The 20,803-nt window shown below is 41.7% G+C and overlaps 1 protein-coding gene across 1 annotated transcript in view; it reads left to right on the top strand.

Moving 5' to 3' along the window:
• Positions 1-20,803, top strand: part of LOC147706974 (cysteine-rich venom protein-like) — a 135,534-nt gene that overhangs the window by 57,404 nt on the left and 57,327 nt on the right. The window contains exon 3 of the mRNA XM_086925610.1: positions 7,926-8,016. Within this exon, the coding sequence (XP_086781736.1) occupies positions 7,926-8,016 (91 nt within the window). The remainder of the gene's footprint in view (positions 1-7,925; positions 8,017-20,803) is intronic.

Below are 20,803 nucleotides of genomic sequence, written 5' to 3' on the forward strand. Positions count from 1 at the left end.
ACTGTGCAAGGGCGTTTGGTTGTTGCTTGACCAGGGCTCACACCCCAGTAAACCAACAACTCAATTTCAAACAGTGTTGGGTGTCATGTTTGGTCTAAAACAGAACATCTACAGTGCTGGATACTGCAAGCCATAAAATGTTAACATGTACAAGCTCTGAAGGGCAACTGGGTTTTAATATTTTTAGGAGTTGTTTAGGAACAGGTGACTTTGAGATACAACTTTAAATCCTCTAGAAATGGACAAGCTTGTATGGAGGATGGTTAAGGTGTTTCTTTGGAGAGGCCTTATTAGGTAAAAGGCACACAATGTTGAGGTGAACCTGGGTCTCTTATGTGATGTAAGGAAGTTTTGATTTGTTGATTGCAAGTTTGGCACTGATTTTTGTAACAAGAGAGTGTAGAGGTAGTCTGAGGCAAGGTTGTTTACATACTAGTATTAAACTTTGCTATGTTTGCCTGTTTTTTTTAATTAAGCCAGCCAAATAGTTGATGCCATTTAGAGGTGCTGGTGTGACAGTTGAGGTAAAAGAGAGTGAAAGTTACAAACTTGATAAACTTGCTAAGTAGTGAAAAGGAGCAGTTTGACAAAAATATCGGACCCGAAATATTGATGTCCAGAATATTGAAGTCCTTTCTACAGAAAAGTAAGTACAAAAATATTGCAAAAAAATATTGTTCACAAAAGTATTGTTTTAAAAAAAAAAATTTTTAATGTTTCAAAAAAATGTAAAATAAAGTAAATAACACATATAATTAAAAGAAACATAGTTAAAATCAATTTAAAATGTTTAAAATTATAACTAATACATATAATGTGAAAATAAATTAAACATATATATGTATAAAATATAAAATATAAATAACACTTATTAAAAATTATTTTAATAACTTATACATTGTTAAAAATCATATTAAAATGATAAATACATATTTATACACATACACCAATAAAATAAAAAAATATATTAAAAATATATATAACAAATTTAAAACATCAATTATTTTTAATCTTTTTAAAATTCATTATACACTACATTAACTAAAACAGTAGAGAAACTATTGGATAGCGGAGGGGATACAATTACGACTCCTACTCCAGAGAGTGCAACAGTAGTGCAAGTGTTGGATAGTGTAGAGGTCAAAATTAATATTCCCACTCCAGTGGGTGCAACAGTAGTGAAAGTGTTGGATAGCATAGGGGTAAAAATGACTTAACTCACTATAGTGAGTGCAACAGCAGAGAAAGTGTTGGATAGCGTAAGGTTAAAAATTACTATTCCTACTCCAGAGAGTGCAACAGTAGGGAAAGTGTTGGTTAGCTTAGGGGTAAAACTTACAATTCCCACTCCAGTGAGCGCAAGAGTAGGGAAAGTATTGAATAGCAAAGGGGTCAAATTTACTATTCCCACTCCAGTGAGTGCAACAATAGGGAAAGTGTTGGATAGCGTAGGGTTAAAAATTACTATTCCCACTCCAGAGAGTTCAAGAGTAGGGAAAGTGTTGGATAGCAAAGGGGTAACAATTACTATCCCACTCCAGAAAATGCAACAGTAGGGAAAGCTTTAGACAGCAAAGGGGCTAAATTTACTATTCCTACTCCAGAGAGTGCAACAGTAGGGAAAGTGTTGGATAGCGTAGGGGTAAAAACTACTATTCCCACGCCAGAGAGTGGAAAGTAGGGAAAGTGTTGGATAGCAGAGGGTTAAAATTAACATTATCAATTAAATAATTATTAAAATTAAAAACATATATTATTTAATTAACAATACAATAATTATCAAAACCAATAAATACAAATTAATAATGACTTTATTATAATTACATTACTTCCTACCCTATTCCCCTATAAACTCACAGTCCGTTAAAATATATATATATACTAGCAGCCCGCCCCAGCGTTGCCCGGGGCAGAAGCGGGCTGGGGGCAGCATTTCAGGCTTGCGTGCACTAACGCCCCGGCCCCCGCCCGCCACGACATTTCTACTCCTCCCGCGCTTCACTCAGCCGCACACGTTCCGCCTCCTCCCAGCACTTCACTGAGCCGCACACGTTCCGCCTCCTCCCAGCGCTCCTGCGCTTCACCTACCTCAGCCCAACTTCACCGTTCCTCGTTCCACCTCCTCACATCAGCCTGACTTCACCGCTCCTCATTCCGCCTCCTCCCATCAGCCCGACTTCACCGCTCCTCGTTCCGCTTCCTCCCATCAGCCCGACTTCACCGCTCCTCGTTCCGCCTCCTCCCATTGCTTCTCTGAGCTGCACACGTTCTGCTCCTCCCCACGCTTCATGTATCTCAGCCTGACTTCACCGCTGCTGTCCGCCGCTCCTCCCCGCGCTAGATGATGTCAGCAAGCACGTCCAAGTTGTTAGCGCACATGGCCGGCGCTGCTTCTTAGGGACTACTATTTTTATTGTTTATTTTTTAAATAACGTTTATTTTTATTTTTTTAATAGCCTATGTCAATCTACATAACCCCCCCTTTCCAACGCTGTATTGGGTGTTGCGATTGGTGGTGTACTTTTCGAGTTTACCTGGCTCAAAGGACACAGTTCTCTTTTTATAATAGTAGTATAGATATATTTACCAATTAATTATTAATAATTAACAACCAATTAAAAACTAATTAATAACAACATATTTAACACAATTAGCAATATAAAATATTAAATACATAGATATTAATCAATAAAATATAATAATTAATTAATTATAATAGAATTACTGCCCATTCTATTCTCCTATAAACCCACAACCCGCTACGGAACTAAAATACAAAACTTACTCCAAAAATAATTAATAACTTCTAAAAATGTAATATACATATTAAAAAATTAATACAATACTTATCAAAAATATAGATTCACCCCAGTCACATATCTGGGTTTAATCCATTGTTATTTTGCTCACCAAGCCACCCCAGTTCAGACATGGCCATATGCAAATCAGCCTTGACCCTGTGCCTCATGGGAACAGTCCAAGCTATCGTGGTTGAAGACGGCACAGGGTCAAGGCTGATTAGCATATGCCATGTCTGAACTGGGGTGGCTTGGTGAGCAAAATAATGATGAATAAACCCAGATCTGTAACTGGGGTGAATGTTTTGCCATTGTGCAATATTCTGTCCATCATCTTGTGTGTTTTGCTGTTCACCCTATGTGGGAAGGGTATCCACAGACGTGGGTCCCATGCTCACTAAGCCACTGGAGTCAAGCTATCCTGGCTGATGACAGCTGATAGCCAGAAACTGGTTCTAGGATGCTTGATTCCGGTCCACGGAAGACGTGGTTAGGCAGTTCGGTCTGGACTGTTACCATGAGGCACAGGGTCAAGACTGATTTGCATATGGCCATGTCTGAACTGGGGTGGCTTGGTGAGCAAAATAACGATGGATTAAACCCAGATCTGTGACTGGGGGTGAATGTTTTGCCATTGTGCAACATCCCGTCCATCATAGTGTGTGTTTTGCTGTTCACACAATTACTGACACCATATTTTTAACAAATTGTATTTACTTCCCTCGCCTGTAAATCACTGACCTTCCTGCGTTCTACAACTGTTGGGCTTTACTTGCTTGCTGTCATACTCACTTTGTTTGCAAGATATGGCTTTGACGCCTTTTGTTTGTTCTCACATGCCTTTCAGGGTAAGCAGAGAGTACAAAAATACCTAGAATTGCTCAGGTAGCTTACATCATCGGAGGAATATTGAGGTATCATGAATCATACTTTCAGAGTGTGCATGCAATCCTCTCTTTATGATAGGAAAGTTTAAATAATTGATCCCCACCCTTCATTAGGAAAGTTGGCTCCTAATAACTTTGTAGGTTGAAACTATGTCTTTCTCCTCTGCTCTTCAGCAATCAAAAATATATTTGAATAATGAACTTCTGGCTATCATCTATTCTTCCAATAAGGCAATACATGTACGTGTGCCTTGTGGAGGGTGCATACATCCATAACCACACTGAGGATTTGGAAAGAGGTTTTGAGACTCTCATTCGAATTCTCACCACTGGTGTCTTTGAGAAGATCAAATCCAGGGACTTTAAATCAAATGCAGCCCTCCTTTTTGAATGAGCCTCCACTTATGCAATTCATGATCAAATATATTCATGGCAGGAGCTATCCTCCCTCCTTAATTCTGTGGTCTGCGTCCTGAATTTAGGGCTGTCATTACTCCTGTGTTACCTCTCAGAGTAACACAGCAGAGAAAGCCCCCTTGTCCCCAGAAGTCACATTAAAAGACTCTGTTCATGAAGAACATCTTTGTGAAGGCCACAAGCAGGATTCTAGGAGTCAACCTGGTCGTACCAGTTTGCTGGAAATATAACCTTGTCTATTCTGAACATCACAAAAAGGTAAGCTAGGAAGAAATTGGAGAACACATACTGCTTCTGTCCTTTCATTCATTAAATTGTTTTATGTTGTGCAGATTTGTAGACCACAATATCACTCTGGAGGGTATCCTTGTGCTGAGTAGGTGTGAAACTAAGCACACCTGGAGCCTAGTCGGACTACTTGAAAAGCCAGGTCTTCAACATCTTAAAGGATTCAAGAAGTGAGGTTGAGGCTCTTATGTGCAGTGGTAGGTTGTTCCATGTTTAAGGAGCTATGTAGAGAAGGCTCAACCACCTGATCTTGTTTTCTGTATATGTGGGATTTGTACCAGTAGGAGTCCAGACAAGTGGAGGTGTCTGGAAAGTTTGTGAAGGCAGATGCCATTATTTAGGTATGCTGGACCAGTGTTATGTAGTGTCTTGAAAGTGTGGGTGAGGAGTTTAAATTGTTATTATTTGTGAATGGGGAGCCAGTGGAGCTCTTTCAAGTGTAGTGTGATGTGAGTGTAGCGTGGGAGATTTAGAGTGATTCTGGCCGCTGAGTTCTAAATGGTCTGCATAATTATGGAGAGTTTTTGGTTGATCCCGGCATAGAGGGTGTTGTCATAATCCAGCCTGCTCTGACAAGGGCATCATCATTTATGGTTTTCATTGTGCTGCTTGGGAGCCATTTGAAAATCCCACCTTCTTTAGGGTATGGAAGCATGAGGTGATGGCAGTTTTGACTTGGGAGTTCAAGTCTAGTTTGCTGTTAATTATGATCCTGTGGGTGGGGGTGAGTGTCATTCCTATCTCTGTTGGACACAAGGTGGCGTCCCATGGTGATTGATGTGCTCTTCTCAAAGATCATAACTTTGGTCTTGTCAGAGTTTATCTCTAGACAGTTGGTCTTCATCCAGTGAGTGTTTTCAGTCATGCATACATTGAACTTGATCCGAGCACTGAGCATCTTGACTAAGGGAAATGAGTTGCGTGTCATCGGTGTACACGTGGACATTGATATGGTGAGACCAAATGATGGTGGCCAGAGGGATCATGTATGTGTTGAAGAGGGTGGAACTCAGGGAAGATCCCTGCGGAACTCTGCAGATGATGTCACAGATGTAGTATCCTGTGAAGGGGAGGAAGTTACAGCAGGCGTCGGAGGTGTACGGTGCATGGCTGGCTGACTGGGTCCTACCAGTCAGGAAGGAGCACACCCATCAGAATCCATTTCCTTGGATTCAGGTGCTGTGTAGGCATTGGATGAGAATGAGGTGGGAGGGTGTGCCAAATGCTGCAGAGAGGTCCAGGTAGATGAGGGACTCTGTGTATTCTCTGTCCAGTGTTATGTGTATGTAATCCATGGCAGCGATGAGGGCAGTTTTCATGCTATGGTTGGGTCTGAAACCAGACTGAGTGTAGTTAAGTAGTTGGTGGTAACTGAGGAATTTGTGAGGTGTCTTATACATACCAACCCTCAAGATTCAGGTGGTAGACTACGGAGTTCAAGGTCAGGCTCCCGCCTCCCAATTTCTGCAGGCAAAAACCTAATTTGGTGTTTTGTAACACTGTCAAAAATAAAATGGTGATGCCTCTTAGACATGCTCCGATCTCCTCCTCAAAGAATTACTTCTGGAATTAATGTTTAACACGTTGTCCATAATTCTTGGACATGCACATTAGAGCATGTGACAGGCCTCACATTTTTTTGGGGCAGTTCTATGTAGTGCAAACACAAACAGATTTAAGAACTCTATTTTTGTTACTACTATGTTATTAAACAGCCAACTATGAAATGCTGATTGTCTCCATGCCTACCAATAGGCCTGATTTAGGCAGATTGCCTCTACTCCTCATGAATTCATTGTGCTTCCTCCAACCATGCTTATATAACACAAATACCTACCTTGGTCGATTCTTGGAGCTAAGAATATACTTCTGGTGCTACACTGTATCAGTATATCTGACTCTTTCATAGTAGTTGATTGAGTGTGCTTCATATTGGAGTTTGTCATCTTTATTGTAATTTTTTCTTAATTTTTTTCTAATACGTTCTCTAAAATAAACTTAACATACCTAAAATATAACATACAAAAAGCAACAGAGCAACACAAATAAAACATAATAAGGAGCAAAACAACAAAATGGTCCAAACTGAATGCATCACAATAAACAATGAAAAACCCAACAATATCATGTTGTAATTATTGAGCACAAAACAAATGAAGCACAAAACCAACAGAAAACGTAATCACTTTAACTTAATGACACAAACCAAATATACACAAATATATTTGTCACACAATACCACCTTCAAAAGCCAATTTTTGTAATACAATTGTAAATGTTGTTTGCACTAAGCACTGCATTATTTTGACAGCAAGATCATGTAATAGCATCAGTCAAATATGGCTATATTCATTATCCAAAATGGAGTCACGTCCACATAAAATGGAGTTGGACACTATGGATTTACATCGGAATAATATTAATAGAAATAGTTTCAATAACAGTATTATTAATAATGACAATAATTATAATATCAATAACAATAATATTAATAATAATCATCCTAAAAATTCGTATACTCATATAATAACAACAGTAATTATTAAAGCAATAAAGATAATTATGATAATGATGTATGTATGGATGTTTGTGGTATTTTTAAAGTGCAAACCTAGCCAAATGGATTACTGTCTCATATATATATTTTGCTCCTAATTAAAAGGAAGCAGAGTTCAGTATAGGGTCAAAGACAAGCATGCAGGCAAAAAAGTGATAGAAGAGGTGCTTGGTATCTAAACTTTTAATGCATTGTGAGGTAGTGTTCTCTAAAAAGGTGCATCTTTGACTCTTTCCATAATTGGATCAGCGTTGGGCAGTCCTGCTGGATATGGGGATGTTGGTTCTGATCCAAGGTGCATAGATGGAAAATGTTTTCTGTCTTGTTTTTTTATTCTTTTTTACACTTCTCAGTCTGCAGTCAGATGGTGTTCTGACTTTCTCTGTGCTGGGAGTCATCAGACATTGTGAGCTTGCCTGCAAGATAAGTGGGAGTTTTACTGGATTGCATTGCAAAAGACGCAGCTGGTTTTAAAGATGGTGAGGGTTGGCAAGTAGAGCGAATGGAGCTCCATCTGGATGGGGATAATATGATCATGTTTCTTTAGGCCCTGTTTGATATGTTTTGTGGTGTGTAGGATGTCCAATGGGATGCCTGTGTGGAGTAAGGGAGGCCATGGGGCAGGGCGTTACCAACATTCAGATTCGAGAGCACAAAGGCTCCAACAGCAGTATAGAAGTTGCATTCTGGAAGAAACTGTTTCACCATTTAAGTGGAAGAGGTAGAGGAATAGGAAGATTTTACTCATTGTTGTTGTTATTATTAATATTTTTTTGTAATAGTAGTGGTAGTAGTAGTAGCAGTAGAAGAGGTAGTAGTAGGTATATTTTGCATGTTAATGTTAAAAAAAGACAATCCTTTCATCCTGAATACTGATATGTTTCCTTGAAGAAGGATACGTAAAATCATTAGAATTACTTGTGATATGCCATGAACATGTTGCTTACAGCAAATGATAATATTTCTGATTTTAATTAGATCTGGTCCCCAGAAGCAGCAGACAATGCAGCTAAGTGGGCACAATTATGTTCTTATGACCACAGTCCTGTTGATGAAAGAACTATTCCTTGTAAGTAAAACATATGATATGTTATGTTATGATGTGGTATTTTATATTATGCTATGTTATGCTATGTTATGCTATGTTATACTATGCTATGTTATGATTTGTTATAGTATGGTATGTTATGTTAATTTGTATAGCACAGGACTCACCTAGCAGGGTATCCTGGCACTGTCTAATAAAGAAATATTCTGGTCTGTGTTCATAAAATATTATTAAACTTGTAGTACATGCACAACAAATGCACATTATTTGTATAAGCACTCTGAAAGTTGAGTGATTTGTGTCTTTGATTGCTTTGCTTACTTTTAAATGTGGAGTCTCTGAATTGGAGAAAATTATCACTGTAGAGTAAGAAAACTTGGGATATTTCCAAAATATTTTTTTCTCTTTTCCTTCACATTGAAAATATTATCAAGTTACTTGTCCCCCTCACCCATCAGCTCCTAGGAAAATGGGTACATTACATGCACCTAACCAAATTGTTAGCACCACTTAAACGTTTAAGTCCATGATTTGTAGTGTGGCATACCGGCACTACTCGGCATGCCAGTTAGAAGTATAAAAAAACATGAATTTTTCACAAAACATTCAATCAATCACTCAGGGAAATGTGAAGAGCAGCTACTCTCCCGCGGGGTTCTCAAGGCACTACGAGGACGGCAGCTCTGTTGAGCGATGGGGTCATCCGAAGAGGCAGGTCTTGGGTGCCTTCCTGAACTGGGCCTGTGTAGGCAGTTGCCGGTGGAGGAGGAGGTTGTTCCAGGCCTTGGCTGCAAGTGAGGAGACCCATAAACTCATGAGTGGCATTTCATCATACCAAACTAATCAATCTCTGGTACCGATTCAAAAAAGCATTTTATCCGTACGGGGAACAGTACTATAGAGGTTCTCTTTTAAATACTCTTACATACCTATAGGAGTTGGCCTCGAAATGCCCAACTTCACATTAGTAAATATGTAAAGAGCAAAGCCCTCTATGTATTGTTTTGTAGCTAATCCACAAATGCTTGGTACTTTAAAAAACTACTACATGAGTCCTAATTTAAGTACTTCAAAATGTTTTTTAAGAAAAAGCCACTTACTTTATAAATCAAGGCACGGTTTTGGAAGTGGCGTTTGAAAATTGAAATGTTGACATTTGCAAGTTTCAGTCACACCAACAAAAACTACCCTCCTTTAATTCACCTGAATAGCGAGTGTGCCCCTTGAATCTTCAAGTCTGATGGAAAGCTTGTATGTCAGTGTGTATCTTGAACCATGCCCTACCAGCTGTCATTACCATTAGCACATATATAGTGACATTTACCTACTTCTACTTCTCAATTTGGCCAATGAATACATTGGAGCAAGTGCAGTTTGTCAATGCCTATTTGTTTAAAAGGCTTGGCACTAAATTTAGCACTTACACATATGTCTAATGATCCAAATGAATGTATCCTCAAACAAAATGCTATACTTGCTGAGAATGTTAATGCCAAAATATTAGACTGTAAATACGTGCCCCTCCCCAGAAAAAGGGAATGTTAGATAAACACAGAATAGGAAAATACAAATGACCGACAAAGAATGATGGCTCATACAAAAATTTCAAATAATAAGTGGGACATTGGTTATTGGAACTATATATCATTTTAAAAAGTGAAATACAAAAATAGATATGATGACATATTTAAACATTGTTCTGCAGAAGTACTCTGTGAAGGTACAGTTCCACTCAAATCTTTTCTATTTAGCTGGAATTTAGAAACATTGTTTACAGAAATGTATTGATAACTATACGTAGCTGACACTTCAAGTCTTACTAAAATGATGTAAGTCTTACTCTGCAGCAGGGACTCACTTTTTTATTACTTCTTCACTGACATTTTGTAGAACAACAGCACATTGCATCAAACAAGTATCTTATTTCCAATCTGTTGTCTCTCTGCTGCCTGTGATGTTCCGTTCTGGCCAGTTTTTCTAGAAAATCAAACAATTGACATTTTTGTAAACTCTTGTTTCCTGATCTCACCGAGCACTAACTGGAAATGCTATGTGAATCTTTTTTTTTACTTTACACTTAAATTCCTTATGAACCATAGGAAACCTTGTAGAATCAATCATTTTTCCTGATGTATCTCCCAACTATATTTTAGACATTCAAAAACTACAGTAAACATAGTTACTGCTTGCATTTTTATCATGCATTCTAACTTCAAAGTAGATCATACATATTTTATGTCTGTAGAGGGAAAACTATCATACTATATGCTATACTCCAACAAAACCCCTTTCAAATTCTATCAGCAGTCTGCAAATAAAACTCTTCATAGAAACGTAGTTTCAACAAATGTAATCCTGGGCATGACAGTTGACAGTTGCAACGCACGCAGTTGTATAAATGTTTTTGCTCACAGGAGGAGCACATATAAACAAATAACATAAAAGAACTTCACCTAATCATATGTTACAGAGGGCAATCTCAAACAAAGGAACTGCTGTCCACATGTGTAAATAAAGCCAAAACCAGCCAAACTCTCTTCCCTTAGGCCTCAGTTATAAGTACCTTCATGAATTCCAACATCTGCAAGGCTGATAGAACTATGAGATTGTCGGATTGTATTACCTTTAATATTTACCGATGGAAAAAGCTCCAGGGAGTACTGGAATTTGCCAAATTTGTGAAGAAAGCACCGCATTTAGTACGCCATCACCCATTTTAATGAAAAAAAGATTGTAATCTAGGATAATTATCACGTACAATACATGACTAATGTTGGCCAAGGTATAATAATAATACAGAATTTTGTATAGCGTGATCAGCTACCTCACGAGGAGGTGTCCCGGCGCTGTGAGAACAGATGTCATGACCGTAGAGTCAGGAAGAGGGTGGAAACTAGCGTGGCTGGTTGAACAGCCAGGTTTTCAGCAGATGCTTGAAACAGACTTCGGATGGGGCCTGTTGAAGAGCATGGGGGAGCGAGTTCCATAGTGTCACCACATTGGCTGAGAAAGTTCGTCCTCCCAGTCGAGCTCTTTTTGCTCTGGGAACTGCAAGTCTGACATAGTTGTTGGATCTGAGGGAACGAGTTTGAGTGTACCTGGGTAGTCGATCTTTCAGGTAGTTTGGGCAGTTACCGTAAATAGATCTGAAGGCCAGAGTAAGTGCTTTAAATTTCATTCTGCTTGCAACTGGTAGCCAATGGAGGGAGAGGAGATACGGAGAGACTGAGTGTTTGAAAGGAATCCTCATTAAAAGTCTCGCAGCCGCATTTTGGACCAGTTGTAGTTGCTGTATAAGGTGCTTTGGTAGGCCCAGATACAGACCGTTGGCGTAATCCAGCCTGGATGTAACTGTGGCGTGGATTACAGTTTTACGGCAGCTAGCTGGGAGAAGCCGAAGGATCTTACGTAGATTCCTCAGCTTGCTCATATAGCAGCCGGCAACTTGCTGGATGTGTGATACAAAGGACAACTTGTCATCCCACCGCACCCCTAGATTTCTTGCTGAATGGCTGGGCGAGGGGGCTTGTCCCATCTCTGCCGGCCACCACAAGTCCGGTGGTGGAGGGGGGGTTTTGCCAAAGAAGATCACCTCTGTCTTACTAGCATTCAGTTTTAATTTATTAGTGTTCATCCAGCATTCATTGGGCAAAATAATTGCTATTCATTGGGCAAAATAAATATTTCTCCAACACCTGGGCATTTATAATCAAGGCCTCAATAGCATTGATACTGAAGGCTTTACAGGCACTCATAATCATAATGTTGATAGAATGATTGTTTACTGGAAACTCAGTGCATCATGTAAGTTATATAAATAGTCATCATCGCACAGTTACAGATATGCTTGCAGGCCTGATTCATGATTTTCAGTATTCACAAAACTGCACTTTATAGTAAGTTTTCGAGCGCAGAGACTTACAGTAAGGCAGAGAACTCTGCACATAAAATGATAGGACAGGTAATACATTCTTATGTACAGGTGTATCCTCCCCGACGGTAGACTCTGGGCACTCGTAATCTTACTAATAAAATGCAGTTTTGTGAGTGCTAAAAAGGCATAAACTTACACAAACTTGTAAGTTTACCTTTGTGAATCAGGTCCTACCTTTTTATAACAGCTACCTGAAATCTATAATTTTAAGTCTTTATGTATGATTTGGTTACTGATGCAGTATTTCCAAGTCCTACACAAGCCAGTGAAAATGGCCAGCCTAGCCCCTCAGCGTGATACGTGAAGCAGCAGGATGCACTGAGCTATATGTTAAGAGGTCATGCTAATGATACAGAAGCTCTATGTAACTCCGAGGGGGTGAAAGGTGGTAAAGCAACAGGTCCTAAAATTGCAAAGGTGGGCAAAGGAGCTAAAGGTTGGGGCAGCCGAGCTAAGCTTCAAGTCGTCAACACTGTGGGGCAACTTAAAGAGGTAGCAGCAAATAGCACAAAGGTTGGGTTGGCAGCTTGTTCTCTACGTAAATGGGTTTCTACAAAGGGAGAACATTTAAGGCTGTCTAATTCGGGCAGTCTGACGGCAGTGGCACCAGGAGTTGGATTTGGTGTAGGAACCCTTTCTAGCAAGGAACAAGTAGAATCTTTAGAGGCTGCAGTAACCACTGGAGACTGGGCTAACTACTAGGGGGGAGTGTCAACTGAAACTGACTCATCTATAGCAATAGCAGGCCAAATGATGGAAAATACGCCTGCAAGCTCCCTGCTGTGCTCATCATTGGCCCTGTGTTCTACATCATCGGGGAGCGGAGCTCCCCCCAAAGAGCATCACCTAAAAGGCTGTAAGGAGCCATCACGGTTTAGAAAAATGCAGGCATTACTGATTCAGAGAACAGCGGCACAAGAGTACTATCAACAGGCCAAAGCAGACAGTAAGGAGTAAAGCAAGCCCTGCTGGAGGTTACATCTAAAGTACTCTGCTACGGATTTGCAGGAACGCATTGCAGCTGTAGAGGAGGCTAACACGTATTCAGTGAATCTTGTGAAATCGCAAAATTCTCAAATTGGGCTTATGCAAGCAAAAGTGGAAGACCTTAAGAGCAGGCAGCAATTCCATAATCTAAGGGTCTTTGGTATCCCAGAAGGAAAGGAGTGCAATGATCCAAGGGCATTTATTGTTAGTCTTTTTCAAAAAGCCTTACCCGACCTAGGAGACTTGGGATCACAGATCCAACGCGCGCACAGGCAGCCCCTTAACACAGGCTAATCAAGGCCAGTCTAAATTTTCACAGGCAATCCTGGTGTTTCTTGGCAATTTTTTGTTTCGGCAGTGTGAGAAAGTGCCATATTTCTTGCCTTGGTATGCCCCCACTTTTTTCTGAACTTTTGATGTACTTTGACTCACTCACTCAGGTGTGCCCTGGGTCCCTGCATCTCAGGTACACAGGTACTGTGTTCCTTCCCTACAAATAAAAGCTATGCTGAAACAAAATACACAATTGGCCTCTCTGGCCCTTGTCAGCCCCTAGTAAATGGTACCCTAGGTACCCAGGGCATGGTGACCAGAGAAGACCCCTGAGGGCTGCAGCACTTATTGTGCAACCCTCAGGGGCCCTGTACCCTGGCTCCCACACACTGCCTTTGCAGGCTGAGTGCCTAAGTACAGAACTAAAGCAAGAGTCGACATGGCACACATCCCTGTGTGCCATGTCCACAGAACCTACTGCCCTGGCATACTTTAGTCACCCCTCTCACTGGGTGCCCTATGCCAGAGGTGAGGGCCCAGGTGCATGAGCCCTGTGCCCCTTCAGTACCCAGGGCCATTTCCGGGCACTGTAAGTGCAGTGTTGTCATTTAAGAGTATATGGTGCTGGGAGGTTGTCATTCATGAACTCCACAGCACCATAATGGTTTCACTGAAGACTGAAAAGTTTGGTACCAAACTTCTCAGCACATTAAACCTGCACTGAAGCCAGTGTGGGATTTAACGTAACATGCACGAGAGGGCATCTTAGAGATGCCCTCCAAAAACCCGAACCTACAATCCACGTATGGGCTGAGTGGCTGCAGAGGCTGCCACCCAGCAGACATGTTGCTGGACCCCTGGGTGGAGAGCCCCCGCTCTCCTGGGTCTGCAACAAAGCACATCCTGGACGAGGTGCTATGTCTCCTCCCCCTGGATGGACAGGGGGAAGCTTCAAAGGCATACCGCCCCTGAGAGCTTCCCCAGACCATTTGCTGTACCCAGCAAACAGCCCCCCACCAGTCCTACCCCCACTCTGACGGGAAGACTGGTGGGAAAAAACTACGCCAGGAAGGCAGGTGTGCCAACCTGTGCCAACTCCACCCCTCAGGTAGAGGAGGCGAGGTGAAGCACTATCCCGGGCTACGGCCATCTTGTAGATGGGGAGTCCTGCCCAATCCCAGCTAGGCTCCTGCCCCCCTCCTACAGGAGAGGAGCAGGCTAGGGGGTGTATTCACACCAGGACAGGGACCCATTGGTCCCTGCCTTTGCCCTACTTGTAACGCCCCTACATTTAATATTTAGGGGCTCCCTGAACCTTCCTTCCTCAGATCGCGATATCAAAAAGAAGAAAGAAGCTCAAGAAGAAGACGACCCGCCTTGCAGCTGCTAACAACAGGACAATAACAACTGACTTGGCCCCAACCCTACCGGCCGGTTGAGCCTGGAACCTACTCCTGCCTAAACCCGGCGACCTCCATGGACAGCAACCTTGGGACACCCAGAGGACCTGCCTGCCTTGACCCTCTCGGTGATTGGGCCTCCCATCAGCAGAGGCTCTGCTGCAACAACCCACCTGGTGCCCACCAGGAAGCTTTGGACCAGCCCACTCTGCACCAGCCGAGCCTGGGCCGAGCCAACCCGAACCAAGACCACGAGGACGTCCCCTCGGCAACTGGGACCCGAAGTCCAGTGCCCAAAGACCCTCCTCGATGAACCAGCCGACGCCTGCAGACTCAGAACCAGGGGCCACCCCAACCGCGACCAGCTGAGGGTAAGCTTTTCCGACACCCAAAGACACCCCTGCACCCGGCGCCCTACAGCCCCCTGTGCCTCCCTTTGGGGTACCTACCTGTTATCCAACATCCCAACTTACCTCTTGAAGTGCTGGTTGCCCCTGGAGAGTCACCGTCCCCAAGCTTGCAGTCTTTGTTCCTTTTTCAATATCCTCATTGGATAACATTGAGCGCCCATACGGCTCAAAAGCACCCTGCACCCAGCCGCCCGAGTGCAGCTGGCTGTGACCTCTTTACCCTATCCTACTTACCCCCTTGCCCCTAGCCAGCAGCCACCAACCGAAGGCCCCCTTTGCGCTCATTGGATAACATTGGGCCTACCTACCTCTGCTCCGGCCGCCCCTGCTCCGCTGGGAACGAACCAACTGTACTCACCTGACCCTGGGGGACTCCTGAATTTAATCCCGGAACTCTAACTTCACCAACCAAGTACTCACCAGGAAACCGGTAATTCACTTACCTGCCATTGGATAACATAGACCCATTTTTAACTTGAACATTTTCTAAGTGTGAAGTTTTGAAAACTGAAAATATTCCTAAAAAATCAGCCAAAGTCCGATTTCAAAAATACTCACCTGTGATCAGGAGAGAAGCCAGTACTGTACCTTTCAGCCCAGTACTGAACCGCAAAAGTAATCCCTAGTGCGTTTACTAGTAACCTGTATTTTTTCCATAGGAACCCATTGTCTGCTTTTCTATGAAAATTCTTCTAAGTGTCTACTTATGAAAACTGCAAATATTCTTTAAAATCGTACGAAATACTGAAACGCAATTATCTACCTGTTTTGAGTTAAGCCCCCAGTGCTGGCCCTAGGAGACTGGTGCTGGGTTACAAAAGTAACACGATCGTACTTTACCTGTAGCCTGAATTTCGTCCCATTGAATAACATTGTGAGAATCACCTCAAAATGTTTCTAAGTGTGGACTTTTAAAACAGCTTTATATTCAGGAAAAATCATCACTGTAACTAAAACGTTTTTGCTAATCTGGTTTCAGCTTAGACCCCAGGACTGAACCCAAGATCTAGTCCTGGGACTACCAAAGTAATCCATAAAGTAATCAACTGTACTTTCCTATGAAACCCCATTGAGCTCAATGCTAGAGTGTGTTTCAGAACTGTATTGCTTATTAGCAAACCTGTGATTAATGTGTATACCAACTTATTGCTCCTCTGCAAAGTATTTACATGAGAGTACTCGTAATGTGAAAAGTATATTTTTATAACTGTTGGTTCTAAAAATAAAATAACCATATCTCTGGATATACAAACAATTGGCCTGGAGTTCAGTCCTTGAGTGTGTGAAATCTTTTGCTGACTGAGTGTGTACATCAAATGCTTTACACTGTCCTCTGGTACTGCCTTACTGCTCGACCAAGCTACCACTTTGGAGAGTAAGGTCAGTTCTGATTTTAACCTCGGTTATACCTCTGGGGTTGGTGGACTCCATGCACACTGTACTTCTTTCTAGTCCAGTTTTTATAGAGCCACTTTCTCACAGGCAGGCGATATATTTGAAGGCTCTCCCAGTAGCACCTGTTAAGGTTGACTCAATGTCCATATTTGTACGATCTGATATATGCAAACAAACAATGGGCAAGCGATGGAAGTTGCGCCAACTGATGGATCCTTTCAAGGACCTCTGTCCAAGAGTATTTTTGCAAGAACCAGCCCGCCTTAAAGTTATGAAGGACGGTCGAAAACCATTTTTCTTTAATGAATATGATGCTCAAAGAGCTCTCTCAGAGTGGCAGTCTGCTGTCAAGAAGGGACCAAATACTTGATGGCATATGTTCTCCTTCTTTTCTCTCTTTTGACTGTCTGGGGGATAGGTTGTTCTTCATTCCGGGTTAATAGAGATGAATCATTTGTGAATGTTTGCGGAATATGGTTTATAAATTCTTTTGTATAGGGATTTGATGGGTGAAGGTAGTTATATTACATGTACTAAGGTAGCTATGGCGGGGTTGGGTGGTGGCCCGGGGCTTGCTGGGTAGGCAAGGAGAGCTATTCCCAAGAAGCAGCCAGGATGGGACAGCCGAAAAGGGGGCAATTCCGTTCCACAGACACGGGGAGTGGGTTGGTTGAGTGGGAGTGAGATTTGGAATTGGGTGTTTTGACCTTATCTTACAATATTACAGGTGGGGAGGGGGTAAGGGGGAGGGAGGGAGGGGTTTAATTAGCCACAGTTTGGTTTAGGTAACACTGACCGAGCACAAGGGAAAGAGAAATGTAATCAGGGGGAACAAGAGGAGTGGTATTTTCAATATGGCTAAATGCTGTACATAAAATATATGTGCTGGAACGTATCAGGTCTCAATAATGCCGGCTAGTAACGGAGGGACTTTAGGTATTTAAACCTCATATATTAGGACTCTCTGAAACCCATCTGGCGTAGAAAGATAGAGCACACTTAAAACAGCTTGGATATGATGTACTTGTTAGCACCTCACAAACAATCGCTGTTTGGAGGGTGGCTATTCTTAAATCCCAAAATTGCCAGGCCACCATGCTTCGTACATTGGCTGATTCTAAGGGGAGATGGGCAATAGCTCAGGCACTGAGCAATGGGCACAAGGTTACGGTTTGTTCAGTGTATGGTCCCAATATTGACTGCCCCGATATGTTCTCTTATTAATGTTCTGAGTTATTGGAATGGGATGGCAATCTGATCCCTATGGGAGATTTTAATTGTATTATGGATAGAAAAATAGATACCACTAATACTTTAACTCGTTCCAGGATGGGTAAGGTTAGGGCTGCTATACCCGAGCTTCTTCACTTACATCAACTAGAGGACGTCTGGCAATGATTATATCCTACAGTGCCAGATTATACATTTATTCACACCCTCACAAAACATATTCTAGAATAGATATCATTTTCACTAGTGATAGGACTTTAGAGAAGGCACAAATTGAGGTATGTCCTAAGATCACCTCGGACCATAATCTGGTGATGTTGACTTTGCAGCTTCAGTCGGGGTTAAAGAGTCAAGGAGAGAGTTTTCCTTCCCCAGATATCTTCTTAATAGTCCAGAATACAAGGAATTTATGCTAAGAACATTAGGGGAATTCATCAAAAATAATGTGGGAACAACGTCAACTGCAATGATTTGGTATTGTATGAAGGCGTTTGTTGGAGGGTCTACGTTGCAGTATATTATAAAAAGAATAGACAGGGGTTATCTTCGCTCGAACAAAGACACAAGATGTATCTAGATTTAGAGCAAAAGCATACTAGGGCTATTGTTTTAAAAGACCCCGGAGAACAGCTGATTTATCATCAGGTGATAGACGCCAGAGCTAAACTTAAAAGAAGTTTAAGGGATAAAGTGGCGAATAGCTATCATAAGTTTAAAACCAAACAGTATGAGTATGGGAAAAGGTTGGGCGTCTGCTAGCTAATCAAGATGCTTATATGAGGGTTAGATCTGGCATTAAATGTATTAAAGGGGTAGCCGGATTAGTCTATACCAGATCGGAGGATATAATTTAACAATTTAAGTTATACTATGCCAATTTGTATGACAACTCAACTTTCTTTAACCATCAAATTGCTATAGGTTATATTGAGGAGAGCGCTATGCCTATCTTGATTGGTTCTCTCTCCGAGCCTCTACAAAAGGATGTTGATCAGGGTGAAATTGAGGACACTATTAATACTTTGCCTACTGTAGGTGGTGATACAATTTCATTGGAATTTTATACGATTTTTAAAAATAGGCTTTTACCGGTTCTTCTAGCTCTATGTAATGAGATCATGCGGGGGATGTTCCGCCCTCCTGGAATATTACTAATATCATAGTGTTTTCCAAAAAAAGGGCAAACCGGCAGAGGAGCTGAGCTAATATCTGCCGATATCATTGATAAATGCCGACACCAAAATCTTTTTAAAAGTCTTTGCATCTCATCTTGCCCCGGTTATCCACGTTTTAGTGTCAGAGCATGAGCATGGCTTTGTTCCTGGCAGAGACACAGGAGCCCACATCAATACAGGTATCGTTGTGTTCCACGTATCTGGCCGATTAGAACAGAGTGTTGGGATGCTGATGCTAGATGCCGAGAAGGCTTTCGACTGGGTGGTCTGGGATAATTATGGATAATAATGACAATGCTTGGCCTCGGTCGGAGGTTTATCTCGGCAACCCGGAAACTATAAAGCAATCCGACAGCTTCGCTAAAACTGATGGCCTTTCCTCATTTTCTTTTGTAGTTCAAAGGGGCACGTGAGAGGGGTGTCCCCTATCTCCGCTGTTGTTCGCTCTTTACATTGAGCCCTTTGTACAACATTTGCTACTTAATGTAAGGATTCCACCAGTATTTCTAAATAGCGTAGAGCTCAAACTGACAGCATATGCAGAAGATATTGCAGTCTTATCCATTAGACCGGAACACTGTATTATTATCTAGTTGAGATTACATCAGAAGCCCAGATTTTCGGGTAGTTTCAGGCTATAAATTAAATTTAAATAAAACACAAACAATATTGAACTATCAATTAAATGCAGCCCCAGCTGCTTTGGGGATTAGATGAACAGCAACATATTTAGGGGTTTGCATTTGTAGTCAAGTAGACAAGGTGATCACGCTCAATTATGAACCATTGTTTAAATTACAATAATAGTACTAAATACAGGGTAATTGCAAGTACACTCTGAACTTTCTTAGTGATGTTAAGTGTGTGCTGTCCCACACTTAACATCACTATGAAAGTTCAGAGTGTACTTGCAATTACCCTGTATTTAGTACTATTATTGTAATTTCTTTGTTCTAAGTCTTGGGACCCCTTCCTTTCATTCTATCATATATTCAAGGCGGGTTTACGCTCCCAGATTGTAAATGTTATTTTTGGGCTGCGTTCTTTGGTCGAATGCAAAGTTTGCTTAAGGTTCCTGATAGTGATAGTATCTGGCTTTCCTATCAAATGGCATGTGGCCCTAATGCGGGGTTTCTGTTATACTAAACCACTGATCCCAACTATTACAAGAGGGTGTGATTTAATATTGTGAGAGATATAGTTAAGATATGGCAACATATCTCTAAGGCATATTATTTTTCATATTTGCATGTATACACTACGTTATGGAGGAATCCTGCATTACCAGAAATATTTCACGACTCTGTTGGAAGAAAGGTAGCAAAGCAGGGGTATAGTATAACTTGGCCAATTGTATGATGGACAAGGGTTCCAGTTGTTTGCTGCTTTGCAGGAAGAGTATGGGTTGCCTTTTTTAAGTATCTACAATTAAGGGACTGTTTGCTATGCAGCTTGGGTGTATTACAGATACCAAGTCTATCTGATATACTTTCTGTACTCTTTCAGACTCGTGGCCGGGGGTTAATCGGCAAAGCCTATAAGAAACATTTATCTACTGCTAGTGATGATGGCATACAAATTGCAGCAAAATTTTTTTTGTTTGAATATTTTTATTTAGGTTTTACAAATATACGCCCCTCAAGGAGGGGGGGTAAATACATCAGTCAATCATGTGCTCAAGTCTCTACAACATACAGGGTTACATAAAATGCACTATGAGAAAGGAACAGTAGAGCAGATATGCCCCCCCAGCCCATGCCTTGAGTGGATGAAGCAAGTTGCACTCTGTGACTTGTGGGACCGCCGCTCCGAGAGCTGAGGGTGTTAAGGTAAGAGCTCATCCGACTCTTTCAGGTATGGTGTGCGTGATGGGGGTGAATGGGAGCGATGACCCCGTGTGCGTATATGCAAACCTTCACTATTGTGCTAAATGCGGATACACAGGAGAAGAAACAAAAGAACAATACGTGCGTGTGGGTAACAAGGTACCGGCTAGGCACTAAA

Source organism: Lissotriton vulgaris, chromosome 6 (assembly GCF_964263255.1).
Source record: "Lissotriton vulgaris chromosome 6, aLisVul1.2, whole genome shotgun sequence".
Lineage (NCBI taxonomy): Eukaryota > Metazoa > Chordata > Amphibia > Caudata > Salamandridae > Lissotriton > Lissotriton vulgaris.